At 41.0% G+C, this 15,000-nt stretch overlaps 2 protein-coding genes across 2 annotated transcripts in view; one reads left to right on the top strand and one right to left on the bottom strand.

Moving 5' to 3' along the window:
- wdpcp (WD repeat containing planar cell polarity effector) overlaps nt 1-15,000 on the bottom strand; it is a 98,173-nt gene that overhangs the window by 71,530 nt on the left and 11,643 nt on the right. The gene's annotated exons all lie outside the window — the stretch shown is intronic.
- Nucleotides 5,681-8,162, top strand: LOC132852472 (sperm protamine P1-like). The gene is made up of 2 exons (XM_060879705.1): nt 5,681-6,124; nt 8,154-8,162. Exons 1-2 carry the CDS (start codon nt 5,681-5,683, stop codon nt 8,160-8,162), a joined length of 453 nt encoding a protein of 150 aa, XP_060735688.1.

The following is a 15,000-nucleotide window of genomic DNA, read 5'->3' as shown; positions in this document are numbered from 1 at the left end:
AACATATAAAAATAATCACAGGGTCCAAAGAGTCTTATTCTGCTTGTTCCTCAGCACTTTGTCTTTCTGCATTTCTGTTGTTTCACTATTTAATGATTTATAGTAAATGTTAATTATTCCAATTTGTAATAAGATCATTTCCCACTTCCGGATGTTAGATGTTCGATCTCCACGGCGGTGTCTGTCTGCTCTGTCACAGCTCATAAAGCTCATTAAAAGCTCCTTTAACTTACAGACCTGAGTGTCTAGATAGAGAAATTATGCAAACTATTCACAAAAAGTCTATTAGTTTACAAATAAACAAAATGCTCCAATATATATATAAACAGATGATGTCTGTGAGCTCTGTTCTAATGTAGTGAACTACAAACATTCAGCAAACAGCAGAAGAGAAGAGAAGAGAAGAGAAGAGAAGAGAAGAGAAGAGAAGAGAAGAGAAGAGAAGAGAAGAGAAGAGAAGAGATAAGGAGAGATGAGATAAGGAGAGAAGAGATAAGGAGAGAAGAGATAAGATGGAGAGATGAAATAAGATGAGATGAAATAAGATAAGGAGAGATGAGATGAGGAGGGATAAAATGAGATAAGGAGAGATGAGATAAGGAGAGAAGAGATGAGATGAAGAGAGATGAAATAAGATGAGATGAAATAAGATAAGGAGAGATGAGATGAGGAGGGATAAAATGAGATAAGGAGAGATGAGATAAGAAAAGATGAGATGAGATAAGAAGAGATGAGATGAGATCAGAAGAGATGAGATAAAGAGAGATGAGGTGAGATAAGAAGAGATGAGATGAGGAGAGATCAAATGAGATAAGAAGAGATGAGATAAGAAAAGATGAGATGATATAGAGATATTAGATGAGATCAGAAGAGATGAGATCAGAAGAGATGAGATAAAGAGAGATGAGATGAGAAAGAAAGATGAGGTGAGATAAGGGGAGATGATATAAGATAAGGAGAGATGATGTGAGATAAAGAAAGATGAGGTGAGATAAGAAGAGATTATGTGAGATAAAGCGAGATGAGGTGAGGTGAGATAAAGAGAGATGATATAAGATAAGGAGAGATGAAGTGAGGCGATGAGATGAGGTGTGTGTGTGTATGAGATCTGAAGGGTATAAACTTGTCGCGCTTGTGTGTGTGTGTGTGTGTGTGTGTGTGTGTGTGTGTGTGTATATTGATCAGCGACGTTTCAGACTGAAGGCACTGATCTCTGCATTCAAAATGCAGGAAGTTGCTATAGCTACTTTTTATTTTATTTTAATTAATCTGTTTGTTTTTTTTACCTTGAACAAAAGTGAGCAAAAAACAACCACCACAAAAAAAAAAAAAAAACTTTCTGGCTCTTAAGAGCAAGACTGTCCACTGGGAGGGATGTACACACACACACACACACACACACACACTTAATATCTGTCTTTCTCTCACACACGCTGGCAGAGAACAGGACTGTCAGGAACAGATGACGTGCTGCTTCGCAGAAACACTCGTGTTTTTCACCCCAAGCACAAACTAATTACACCTTTTTCTCTTCAAACTCAAAGACAGACTGTCTCAACGAGATGACCTTGGCACAGACAGAGAGAAAACATGGACACACACATACACACACACACACACACACACACTTCTTCATTTTTTTCCCTAAATGTGTGTAGACTTTTTAATTCAATTTTTGAATGCAAACTTTATCACCCACACAACCACACAGTACATGTAGTGAAGTGCTTTAAAGACCATCCGTGTCATAACATTTTATTTAGCTATGCATGCAAGAAAAAGAAAAATCTATTAAAACATAATATTATATTATATCTATTATAATATAATTTACAGATCAGAGGCAGAAAAGTTTGACTGTTTGGAAAAAAGATTTTAACCAGTTTCTTTAGTATTTTTTTAATAATAATAATTTCCTTTTTTTTCCGCCTGCCTATAACTGAAAAATGTGTTCGAAACAAACAAGTTCTCTCGCTCTCGCACACTCTGCCTCCCTTTATCTCTCTCTTTCACACTCGCTCTTCTCCTCCTTGTCTTTCACACTCTCTTTATTATCTCTTTACCACGTTTATTGTAGGTACGGCTTCAAGTCATGCAGACGGTTAATCTGCTAATTTCATCTTATTTCATTCCCTACTTTGAGCTCGACTCAGACGCCGGACATCAGTTCTGTAACCGTGACGATAATAAACACATGGCTGGTTGTGCTGATTGTCTATAAACACTTTATTCTTTTAGTTCTCACTAATGAAGTAGTAATAAAGTTCTGAAGAACCTTGTTCAGGTTTGATGTGTAGAACATCCAATTCATTGTCTCAGAGCAGCTTTACAGAACATAAACATAGAACAAACGGTTAATATAAAGAATAATATAAAGATTAATATAATACAAAAAATTCAAGATGAATATTATATATATTTAAATGTGTTTGTATTCATCCCCAATGAACAAGTCTGAGGTGACTCAGGCGACTGTGGTGAGGAAAAACTCCCTTAGATGATAAAGGAAGAAACCTTGAGAGGAACCAGACTCAAAGGAGAACCTCATCCTCATCTGGGTGACACTGGAGGGTGTGATTATAAATATACAGTCTGATAAATGTTGTATTAGTGTAAAAGACCACATGGAGTTCAGATCTCCTCTTTAGTATCACAGAGTCTAACTGGAGCTGGTAGATCTCTAGATGCCTCAGGATCCTCACAGAGTCAACCTCATCTCAGTGGAGGTCCAAAATCTTCATCGCACAGAAGACAATCAGAGTTGGACAGAGTTGGCATCTTCTCTTTAGTATAGAGTCTAACTGGAGCTGGTAGATCTCTAACATGGTTTTAATGGTTTTAAGGTGTTAATTACACGTCACCACAGTTAAGCATATAAACGGACAGACGTTTAATTCTGTAGCCATAAAAGATCACAGAATAAACATTTTACGGCTTTATTAAATTAAATAACAAAATCAAGATGAAGCCTGGATTTGTAGCTTTATGCAATATTCTATCTATCTATCTATCCGTTTATGCATCTACCTGTCTGTCAATCCACCAAAGCTCCTTTATTTCATCCATCTATCTATCTATCTATCTATCTATCTATCTATCTATCTATCTATCTATCTATCCGTTTATGCATCTACCTGTCTGTCAATCCACCAAAGCTCCTTTATTTCATACATCTATCCATCCATCCATCCATCCATCCATCCATCTATCTATCTATGCATCTACCTGTCTGTCAATCCACCAAAGCTCCTTTATTTCATCTATCTATCTATCTATCTATCTATCTATCTATCTATCTATCTATCTATCTATCTATCTATCTCTCTATCTACTCTATCCAACTATCTATCTATCTACTCTATCCAACTATCTATCTATCTACCCGTTTATCCGTCTATCTGTCTGTCAATCCACCAAAGCGCCTTTATTTCATCTATCTATCTATCTATCTATCTATCTATCTATCTATCTATCTATCTATCTATCTATCTATCTATCCGTTTATCTGTCTGTCAATCCACCAAAGCTCCTTTATTTCATCTATCTATCCGTCTATCTATCTGTCTATCTATCTGTCTGTCTGTCAATCCACCACAGCTCCTTTATTTCATCTATCTATCTATCTACTCTATCCAACTATCTATCTATCTATCTATCTATCTATCTACTCTATCCAACTATCTATCTATCTATCTATCTATCTATCTATCTATCTATCTACTCTATCCAACTATCTATCTATCCGTTTATCCGTCTATCTGTCTGTCAATCCACCAAAGCGCCTTTATTTCATCTATCTATCTATCTATCTATCTATCTATCTATCTATCTATCTACCCGTTTATCTGTCTGTCAATCCACCAAAGCTCCTTTATTTCATCTATCTATCCGTCTATCTATCTGTCTATCTATCTGTCTGTCAATCCACCACAGCTCCTTTATTTCATTTGCTTTTGTTGCTTCCTTTCACTCCTTCTCTCCGTCCTCCTTTGTTTCTTCATGTTCCCTGGTGCTCCCTCACACACTGCTGTGCCATTAGCTTTCCTTAGTCACTCACTCACTAAACCCTCCCCCGTGTTTTGTCCTAAGGGCGTGCAAACTTTTGGCCTTGACAAAAATGATATTATATTACTTTGAAAATTAAAGTGTATATAAATATCTTTACAATTTTCAAATTTTCTGTGTATTGTTTATTGTTTATTCGCACTCTTTACCTCACGGGAGGCTCGCGGACGCCTCGTCGCTGAAGCGCTAACGGTAAACATTCCTCACTTTGAAACAGAGACGCACCAATCTGTTTCTTTTTTTTTTTCCAACTCGTTTTTAGGAGAAACTGTTTTTTTTCTTCGCACTTAAAAGAGAAGACGGAAGGAAATGCTGACTCGACCTTAAAGCTTCTGGAGGGAAAAAAAAAAACATATGAAAGGATCCTCTTATGTCAGTAAACTTGTTAAGAGCAGCTGCTGCTGCTAGCGCTTTCGGCTTGCCGTTTTTATTCGGCCATTTTCCTGTGGTGAAGGAGGTTTTTTTAAACTGAGGAAAGAGTAGAGGAGATGGAAGAGAGGCAAAATTTTGTCTCAGGTTTTTCTGTGGTTTTATTTAGACACCCAGGCCATGGCTACAGATAAGACTTAGCATGCTCAGCAACGCTAGTGTGTTAGCGTCCTCTTCGCTAACTGGCCTGTCACGCTAACTGGCCTGAAAGGTGAAGAGAGCCGCTGTTCTGCTGGCAGACGCAATTTAACTGCCGGGATTTCGCTGCTTTTCTACAGACATCAGCGGTTTGTTCCTAATGGACAGATGGACTAAAGGATGGACAGATGAGAAAAAAAAAACCAGATGGATAGACAGAATCTGAAGAGTAGTTTTTGTTTGCTATAAACCCTTTGCCCCGTTTCCCCTTCTCTTCTTATTTCTTTTTCTCTTCCACTTTCTTTTTCTTCTTCTGTTTATGTGCCTTTGTTTTTCCTTCCCTTCTTTATTTCTTTCTTTCCATCAATCTATCTTTCTTTTCCTTCATCTATAGCTTCTGTCCTTCATATTATTTCATTTTTCAATCCTTCTCATTTGCTTGCTCTTTGTATTTTTTGTTTTCTCCACCCATTTCTCTCTCTCTTTCTTTCTTTCTCTCTCATTTACTTTTGCCATCTTTTCTTTTTTACTTCATTGGTTCAATCATCCTTTCTTAAATTTGTTTTTTATTCTCTCTCTCTCTCTCTCTCTCTCCCTCTCTCTCACTCTCACTCTCTCTCACACACTCCATTACAGCCTCTCGTGTATATCACCCTCTCTCTATCTTTACCTGAACTGACTGAAGGGGGAAAAAAACAAAAACATAAACGAGAAATAAGAGCTTTGAAGAAAAAAAAGCGTTCTGTCTGTCTTATCTCTGTCCTTGAAGACTGCGACTGGTCGAGTGCGCTGGGGATTAACGAGGCAAAGAAACGACAGAGGACACTTAGGGAGAAGGTAGAAAGGAGAACCTCACTGTAGGTCTTTTTTTTGTGCTGATACGTCGTCTGTAGGTTCCACTGACCTTTAGGAAACTGCTCACAGCTGTATGTAACAATTTCATAGACAAAAAAGAATGAAATGAGTATCAGAGGAAAAACAAAGCGGAGCAGCAAAAAAATCTTTCGCTCCGTCGTGAGGAGATGAGGAGGTCGACTGGCTGAAGAAGATGAGGAAGAGGGCAGAGCAAGAGGGCAAAGGAAGAGGGCGAAGGAAGAGGGCAGAGAAAGAGTGCAGAGGAAGAGGGCGAAGGAAGAGTGCAGAGAAAGAGGGCAGAGGAAGAGGGAAGAGAAAGAGGGAAGAGAAAGAGAGCAGAGTTAAAGGGCCGAGAAAGAGGGCAGAGGAAGAGGACAGAGGAAAAGGGCAGAAAAAGGGGGCAGAGGAAGAGGACAGAGGAAAAGGGCAGAGGAAAAGGGCAGAGAAAGAGGGCAGAGGAAGAGGACAGATGAAAAGGGCAGAGGAAAAGGGCAGAGAAAGAGGGCAGAGGAAGAGGACAGAGGAAAAGGGCAGAGGAAAAGGGCAGAGAAAGAGGGCAGAGGAAGAGGACAGAGGAAAAGGGCAGAGAAAGAGGACAGAGAAAAAGGATAGAGAACACTGTGTTCCGATGCCTAACGTACCTTTTCTTGCAATTTCTGTTTACTTTCTTTATCTCCCTTCTTACATCTTTCTTTTTTGGTCTTCTGTTATCTTCTTTCCAATCTCATTTCTGTCTCTCTTTCTTTTCCTCCCTATTTGTCTCACTTACTTTTTCTCCTCGATTCTGTCTTTCACTTTCTTTTTCCTCCCATTTTCTGTATTTTGATTTCTTTCCCTACCTGTGCCACTCTTTCTCTCTCTCTGTCTGTCTCTCTCTCTGTCTGTCTCTCTCTCTGTCTGTCTCTCTCTCTGTCTGTCTCTCTCTCTGTCTGTCTCTCTCTCTGTCTGTCTGTCTGTCTTACTTTCCCAGTATGTTTCACTTTCTTTATCATCCTCTTCATTTGTCTTTCACTTTTGTCCTCCTTTTTAAGATTTTCACTTTCATTCTCTCGACTACTCTTTTGCTTTCTCTCTCCTTAGCTCTTTCTTTCATTCTCTCTTTCTCCCTATTTCGATCTCTCTTACTTTCTTACTTTCCCTTCTGTATTCCTGTCTTTCTTTCTCTGCTTGTTTGCGTCTTTTGCTTAATTTCTTTCCCTCTTTGCCCCTCCTCGAACCGCCACCTTATTGTGGTGGAGGGGTTTGTGTGCCTGAATGATCCTAGGGGCTATGTTGTCTGGGGCTTTCTGCCCCTGGTAGGGTCTCCCAAGGCAAACAGGTCCTGGGTGACAGGCCAGACCAAGAGCGGTTCAAATACCCCTTATGAGTGAGTTAATAACAAGGTCCGTGACGTCGCCCGGTATGGCGCAACCGGGGCCCCACTCTGGAGCCAGGCCCGGGGTTGGGGCTCGCATGCGAGCGCCTGGTGGCCAGGTCTTACCCCACGGGGCCCGGCCGGGCTCAGCCCGAAGGAGCGACGTGGGGCCGATCTCCTGTGGGCCCACCACCTGCAGGAGGGACCGTAAGGGGCTGGTGCAATGTGGATTGGGTAGCAGTCGAAGGCAGGGACCTCGGCGACCCAATCCCCGGACACGGAATCTGGCTCTAGGGACATGGAATGTCACCTCGCTGGGGGGAAAGGAGCCTGAGCTGGTGCGGGAGGTTGAGAGATACCGACTAGAGATAGTTGGGCTTGCCTCCACGCACAGCTTGGGCTCTGGAACCCAACTCCTTGAGAGAGGCTGGACTCTCTACTACTCTGGAGTTGCCCGCGGTGAGAGGCGGCGGGCTGGTGTGGGCTTGCTCATAGCCCCCCAGCTCAGCAACCATGTGTTGGAGTTCACCCCGGTGAACGAGAGGGTCGTTTCCCTGCGCCTGCGGGTCGGGGATAGGTCTCTCACTGTTATTTGTGCTTACGGGCCAAATGGCAGTGTAGAGTACCCGACCTTTTTGGCGTCTCTGGAAGGGGTGCTGGAAAGTGCTCCAACCGGGGACCGGGGTTAAATGCAAATATGAAGTAACTGGATGAATCTCTGTCAGTTTAGCTGATGTGAAGTTCTGTGAGGTTTTGTCTGGAGTTTTGTTTTGTAAAGTTTTTTTCTTCTTAGAAAAAGATTTTAGAAAATATTTTAGAAAATAAAAAAATAAAGCAAAGCAAAACACATATATGTATAGAAATAAAACTCCACCGCAGTGGAGGCTCTACAACAGCAAGATCACCACTTGAGTCGACTTGGGGAAGTCGTGGCCTAATGGTTAGAGAGTTTGACTCCTAACCCTAAGGTTGTGGGTTCGAGTCTCGGGCCAGCAATACCACGACTGATGTGTCCTTGAGCAAGGCACCGAAGCCCCCAACTGCTCCCTGGGCGCTGCAGCATAAATGGCTGCCCACTGCTCCGGGTGTGTGTTCACGGTGTGTGTGTGTTCACTGCTGTGTGTGTGCACTTTGGATGGGTTAAATGCAAAGAACGAATTCTGAGTATGGGTCACCGTACTTAGCCGTATGTCACGTCACTTCACTTCACTTGAGATTGTACTTTCTGATCTTTACAGTCCCTGCGTTTTTATGATCACTATCAATGCAGCAGGTCTGTGTTAAGAACTGTTTGGTGTGGGTTCTGTTTCAGAGGAAGTGACGTAATCGCTATAAACCTGGAAGAGGCGGTTCTTTCGTAATGCAATAAATACATTTTCTAATCAGCATTGAATCCGTATCAGTAAATAATCCGGTAAATGCTGCCATACAGAGATCACACATTTACCAAAAAAAAAAAAATCCCCAAAAAAGCAAAAGAGTCGTTACACAATCTTCTCTTCCCTGAGGTTAAATATCCTCCTGTACTCTGAGGCAGTAGAGACTTCGAGCTTTAGAGGCCGAGTTAAGAAAGCTGGAAACAGACAGGTAAAGATGGAGTCAAGTGTTAAAGACAATACATGAAGAGCTGTCATGTGGGACATGACAGTGGTTTTGAAAGCGCCGGAGGACAGAGTGGCGCCAGTGAACACACACAGACACACACACACACATACACACACACACTGAGGCTTTTCGTTCAAAGTCAGTATGTGAAGTGCGGCGAATGAGAGACAAGCAGAAGTGAATGATGTAAAGGTAATACTATTCAAGTGAGGAAGCAGCTACAAGTTACAGTGTGTGTGTGTGTGTGTGTGTGTGTGTTAGACATGTCAATCAGAGACAAAAATGAAGTTGGTCATTGTGTCATGAGAATGACGTGACCACGGGGCACGTCTGCCTGTCGGACGGCAGGAGAGGAGCGCTGAAAGGAGGAGCGCTGAAAAAAGAGAAGTTTAAGAAAGGTTGAAAAGGAAGAATCCACTTCGAGAGCCGACATCAGGACAAGAGAAAAGAGGCCATGCAGAGTTTACGAGTTGAAAAGTTCATATGGGGAGTAGCAAAAAAAAAAAAAGGTGAGAAGTGAGGCACGGGGAATTCAGTGTAGTCTCAGAATTAAATGATAAATCCTTGCTTCTGATTGGTCAAGAGGTGGTGATTAATTGTCTAGAACAGCAGCACTGGCTGGAGTTCAAGGTATGTGGTGAATCAAAGTTTTTTCTAACACGCTTGTTCTAAAACCTCGCTTTCCTTTTATTTTCATACGTTGTCATCGTTTCTATAGTAACAGCACATTTAAAAAAAAATTTATTTAAACACAGAATAACAATCGTTGATGCGTTAAAGTTTTCTGGAAAGTTTATGGAAGGAGTCTCCAGTGTTAGTCCTCTGTAACAATCGGTACGTTTTCCGACCAAGGGAAAGTTTGCTCTTTGTTGTTTCTTCGTATCTCAACAAAATACTACATGAACAAAACTTCTCTCTCTCACTCACTCATCTTCTACCGCTTATCCGAACTACCTCGGGTCACGGGGAGCCTGTGCCTATCTCAGGCGTCATCGGGCATCAAGGCATGATACACCCTGGACGGAGTGCCAACCCATCACAGGGCACACACACACTCTCATTCACTCACACAATCACACACTAAGGAAAATTTTCCAGAGATGCCAATCAACCTACCATGCGTGTCTTTGGACCGGGGGAGGAAACCGGAGTACCCGGAGGAAACCCCCGAGGCATGGGGAGAACATGCAAACTCCACACACACAAGGCGGAGGAGGGAATCGAACCCCCAACCCTGGAGGTGTGAGGCAAACGTGCTAACCACTACGCCACCGTGCCCCCCTTATTATTAATTTTAAGAAAGATAAAAAATAAATAGATTTTAAATGACAGGCTGGTGAGGGAACAGCTGATAAACGCTGCTATCATGTAAGCAGCTAACGTGTTTCATGGATGTTCCACCATTAAAAGTAACTATAAATGGATAAAAAGTATGATGTTGTGTTTTATAATCCATACAAAATGACAAGTGACCTTTATTTCTGACTTTATTACAGACTTATATCATCATGAGGGGAAAAAAAAAAAACAAACTTATATTAGTTTTTTACATGTTAACTTAAGATATATAAAGTAGATGTAGAGCGATTGATGTAGTATATCATCAAGGTGGAATTTGCTAGACTGTGCAATGTACCACACACACACACACACACACATCTCCACCACCCATCTTATCTACTCAGTGTGGTGTGACCGTCTGTCCTTCCCTCACTCTGCTTTCTTCTCCCTTTCCTCCTTCTTTATCGCTCTCCTCATATCCAGCTGTCTCGTCTTCCATCTCCTCTCGCATTCTGCCCCTTTTTACCCCTCGATTCCCTGCCTGCCTCAGCACAATAATTGAATTTGCCCCTGAACAGTGTGTGTGTGTGTGTGTGTGTGTGTGTGTGTGTATAGGCAGCAATCCCAAATATCTCAGCAATTTCCAAACAAACTCTCTTTAAAAATGTATTTAGGTATTAAACTCACGTCATGCTCAATTCTGTAGGACAACTTAACATCTCTCAGACTCGTCATTAACAAATCTTCAGCACTAAGAGCTAGTGAACAGAACAGCTAACATGGTTAGCACCAGAGGTGGGAGTAAGTCACACATGTGCAAGTCACAAGTAAGTCTCAAGTCATGAATGTCAAGTCAAAGTCGAGTCTTTTGTTAACATTTGTCAAGCAAGTCTCAAATTTGCGACTTAAGTCTGACTCGAGTCAAGTCCTATGACTCGAGTCCCCCATCTCTGGTTAGCACGGTTAAGAGAACCTTACAGGACCAGAGATTCTACACAGAGCAGCGTAAAGCTTCAGCGTGACTCATTTAACCAGGCTGAAAAGATGAAGGTGTTGTTTTATGCGACTTCCTAGGAACCGATGCTGAAAAGAAGTGGAATAAAATGAGGTCCATGGTGTATAGTGTGTAGTCTGAAGCATCCGGTCAGACTGGAGAACTTGAACAAAAAAAAAAAAAATCACCTCAGGAACCGATGGAGAGTCAGAAAAAAAAAAAACATCTGATGGTTTGATGGAAAATTCCTGTAAAATTTGGTGCTTCTTTACATGGATTCGTGCTAAAAAATCTCAAACGATCATTTCTCTATCAGCCAAAAAAAAAAAAACACTCTTAAAAAATACCTCTATAAAAATACTTTTTTAGTTTTTTCTATCTCTAATCTGTACTGTAGGAGCCAAAGTTTCGAAGGCTTTAAAACAAGATCAAGATTTCAAAAATTTCTTGCTACCATCCTAAACCACGATACTACTGACTTCTCAGAGCTGATTTTGTCATAGGTTTTTTCAAGATTCATTTAATGCGCTAATTCAAATAGTGTTTTTACTGTTTCTATAGTAACAGCTCTTTCCCAGGGACTTGCAATGAAGCGATACACCAGAGTGAACAAAAACCTAACATTATACATCATATACGATATAATATATAATCAAAGCCTAATAACAGAAAACAAAAGATTTTGTCGATGCGGTGAAAACATTCGTTTTCGGCTTTTTCTAACCTTTATGGAAGAGTCTCCGGTCTCAGCACTTTGTAGCAGTCGATAACTTTGTATTGCGCTTTAGTAAATCTCAGGAACAACCTGGATGTTTTTTTTAAGTTTTATTTACTTCAAGGGAAAGGTGAAAAGTCAGCGAGAATCTTGAGAACAATAAATGTAACTCCAAATGGATAGAAAATTAAATTAAAAATTGTAATCTTTGATAGTTAAAGATCTCCGGTGTAAGGAATAAAACATTTTAGTGTCAGGTCACATCACACCGCTGATTATTTTCCTACATCAGCAATCCCCTGAGTGTATTACTCTTAATTTAATGCCGGAAAACACGGACACCCAGGACGCGGGAAAAATGCGGACGCTGTCGGAAAACATGCCCGTGTTTACCCAGAGGCGTGTTAGTGCGTTTAGTGTTCGGCTTTGATCCATCCGAATTCTTCCTCAAAGAGAAATGCACTGCTGTGCCCTGCTCTCTGGTTAGCAAAGACTCGCTAATAAAGCTGTGAGGAAAACGCTCTTGTGAGAAAACTCAGGCAGCGGTAGGAGGGGGTTAAGCACATCTGCAAACGTCATTAAGAAGAAGGGAAAGAGAGTGAGTGAGTATGAGAGCGAGAGAGAGAGAAGACGAGGATAAGAACCAGAGAGGACTGGAATAAGTAAAGAAAACGGCTTTTAAGAAGGTATTTGAAGAAAGAGATGGAGCAGAAAGCCAAACAGGGCCTAGCGCTCAGGGTCACAGCGTTCAGTCGACAGGAATGTCAGACAAAACAAAACAAAATCTCAGACAAAACAACTCCGTACAACAACACCGAGAGTTTCCAAACAGCACAGATGTCCGTCCTGGACAAAGAACTACAGTGTACTGAGAAAACGTTAAAGTCTCAGGCAGGCCACTCACACGGAGAAACGTCTACAGGTCCGTCTCGCTATCGCTCGCTCGGAGTTTTAGAAAGTGAGACAGGTGTCAGTGGAGCTGTGCTCTTGTTTTTATTGTAGGATTTAGTCTCCTTTGACACGCAGCTAGCGTCCGGTCCTCTGCTCCTCTTTCACTGCTTTGCGTCCTGACGTGTGAAAAGGTCACGGAAAAACGACAATCCGTCACTCCGGGAGGAAAAAAAAATAGAAAGAGAGAGAAAACATAGCGACAAGGTGACCGTCACAGCTCTCTCTCTCTCTCAGCTTATTTTTCAACCGTTTGTCTGAAGTACTAAAAAAATATTTAGTAACTTCAGTGAATCTATTCACACATGGATCACACAGGTTAGGGCTCGACAACGACGTAACAACTTCATTAACTAATTAATGAAGTGTGAATTAAAGCCGTCATTGTTGTCACACAGCGCCTCCTGCTGGTGATGATGGACAAAGTCTTTTTACTCTCCTGATTAATGAACATAATCTGACCAGATGATGAACTTTGTCTACAGCTATAAGAAATGAAGAACATTTATTATCTGTGATTGAACCCGGTCTTCTCAATTAGCAACAAAACACATAAGACATTGTTCTGATGTAATAATTGTGCTGACGTGTGTGTGTGTGTGTGTGTGAGTGTGTGTGTGAGTAAGCATGAGTGTGTGTGCGAGTATGAATGAGTGTATGTGTGTTGAAGTGTGAGTGAGTGTGAATGTGTGTGTGTTTGTGTGTGTGTATGAGTGAGTGAACATGAGTGTGTGTGAATATGAATAAGTGTATGTGTGTAGAAGTGTGTATATATGTGTGTGTGTGTGTGTGTGAGTATGAATGATTGTGTGTCTGTGTGTATGTGTGTATATATACATGTGTGTGTGTGTATGTATATAAGTGAGTGAAAGAGTGTATATGAGTAAGTGAGTGTGTGTGTGTGTGTGTATGAGTGAGTGAACATGAGTGTGTGTGAGTATGAATAAGTGTATGTGTGTAGAAGTGTGTATATGTGTGTGTATATAAGTGAGTGAAAGAGTGTATGAGTGAGTGTGTGTGTGTATGAGTGAGTGAACATGAGTGTGTGTGAGTATGAATAAGTGTATGTGTGTAGAAGTGTGTATGTGTGTGTGTGTCTGTGTGTATACAAGTGAGTGTATGTGTATGAGTGAATGTGTGTGTATATATATGTGTGTGTGTGTGTGCGTGAGTATGAATGATTGTGTCTGTGTGTATGTATGTATATATACATGTGTGTGTGTGTGTGTGCGCATGTGTGTGTGTAAATGGATCCTAAGAGTGTAGTTGTTCTATTCCAAATTGGTCAAACCAGTTGTTACAGACAGTGTGTTTTTACTCAGTACTTCTATTAGTACATGTTAACACACCCCAAACATCACGACACCTGACAGGCTGTCAGTGACTGACAAGACTCACTCAAATTAAACTGGTAGAAGGGTTAGATTTTTCAGCATGACCTTTGACCCCAGGTGTGACCTAGGAGTGTTTGTGGTATAGTAAGAGGATGAAGGAGGAGCTGAAATCTGGAACAGCAGATTTTACAAAACACCTGGAGCAGCTTTACCTGCCAGCTGGGCCGAGTGAGCATCTATGCACTCTCACACCGCACAAACTCTCACACTTGTACACACACGCTCGCACACACTCTCTCACACGATCTCTCATACACACTCTCTCACGCTCTTGCACACACTCTTACGCTCTCTCACACACACTCTCTCACGCGCTCACACACGCACTCTCTCACGCTCTCTCACACTCTCTCACGCACTCTCTCACGCACTCTCTCACGCTCTCGCATATGCACTCTCTCAGGCTCTCGCACACGCAATCTCTCACACTCTCGCACTCTCTCATGCTCTCGCACACGGACTCTTTCACATGCACCCTCACGCACGCACACTCTCACACGTGCTTGTTCAGCAATGTTACCATTTCTATGTTAAACATTTACACAGGACCTCCATCTGTATACACGCCGTGCCTGTGTGAGTGAACAATGTTTATAGCTGCTATAACCTAAGTGATATCAGTGAGCCAACTTGTTTCCGCATTGATAAACGGATGTATAAATGTACGATATTTAATTTTTTCAAATAAATTAAAACATTTTTCATTATATTTTTATTAATTCATTCTTTGATTATTGTAATTATTAGTATGAATAAATAATTATTGTAATTAATTATAACAATTTTATACATTTTTGTGTTGTTCAAATAGCTGTAAATATGAAACGTTGGTCACATTTTTTATTCTATGTAACATAAAGGGGCGGAGTTAAGGGCCATGTGACGAGCTATATGGTTGATGTGACGAGTGTGAATGCCATTAGATTCGATTTATATAACATTACATTAGTATATATATATATATATATATATATATATATATATATATATATATATATATATATATATATATATATAATTTTTCATATATATGATAAAGCGGCCATCTTGAATCTGCTGCAAAGCTTGTAGACAAATGCTAAAAGTGGCTCCAGGTAATGATATTTTCTGTAGAAATACAGAGCAGGACAGTGTTTTCTCCTCACTGGTGATATTTTTATGTTCACATGGTGTTACTGAGCCAAACAATACATTTTGAGGCAAGTGTGTGATTTACAGTTTG

This window comes from Tachysurus vachellii, chromosome 10 (genome assembly GCF_030014155.1).
Source record: "Tachysurus vachellii isolate PV-2020 chromosome 10, HZAU_Pvac_v1, whole genome shotgun sequence".
Taxonomy (NCBI): Eukaryota; Metazoa; Chordata; class Actinopteri; order Siluriformes; family Bagridae; genus Tachysurus; species Tachysurus vachellii.
The sequence above is the reverse complement of the archived record's forward strand: the minus strand, read 5'-3'. Positions and strand labels throughout refer to the sequence as shown.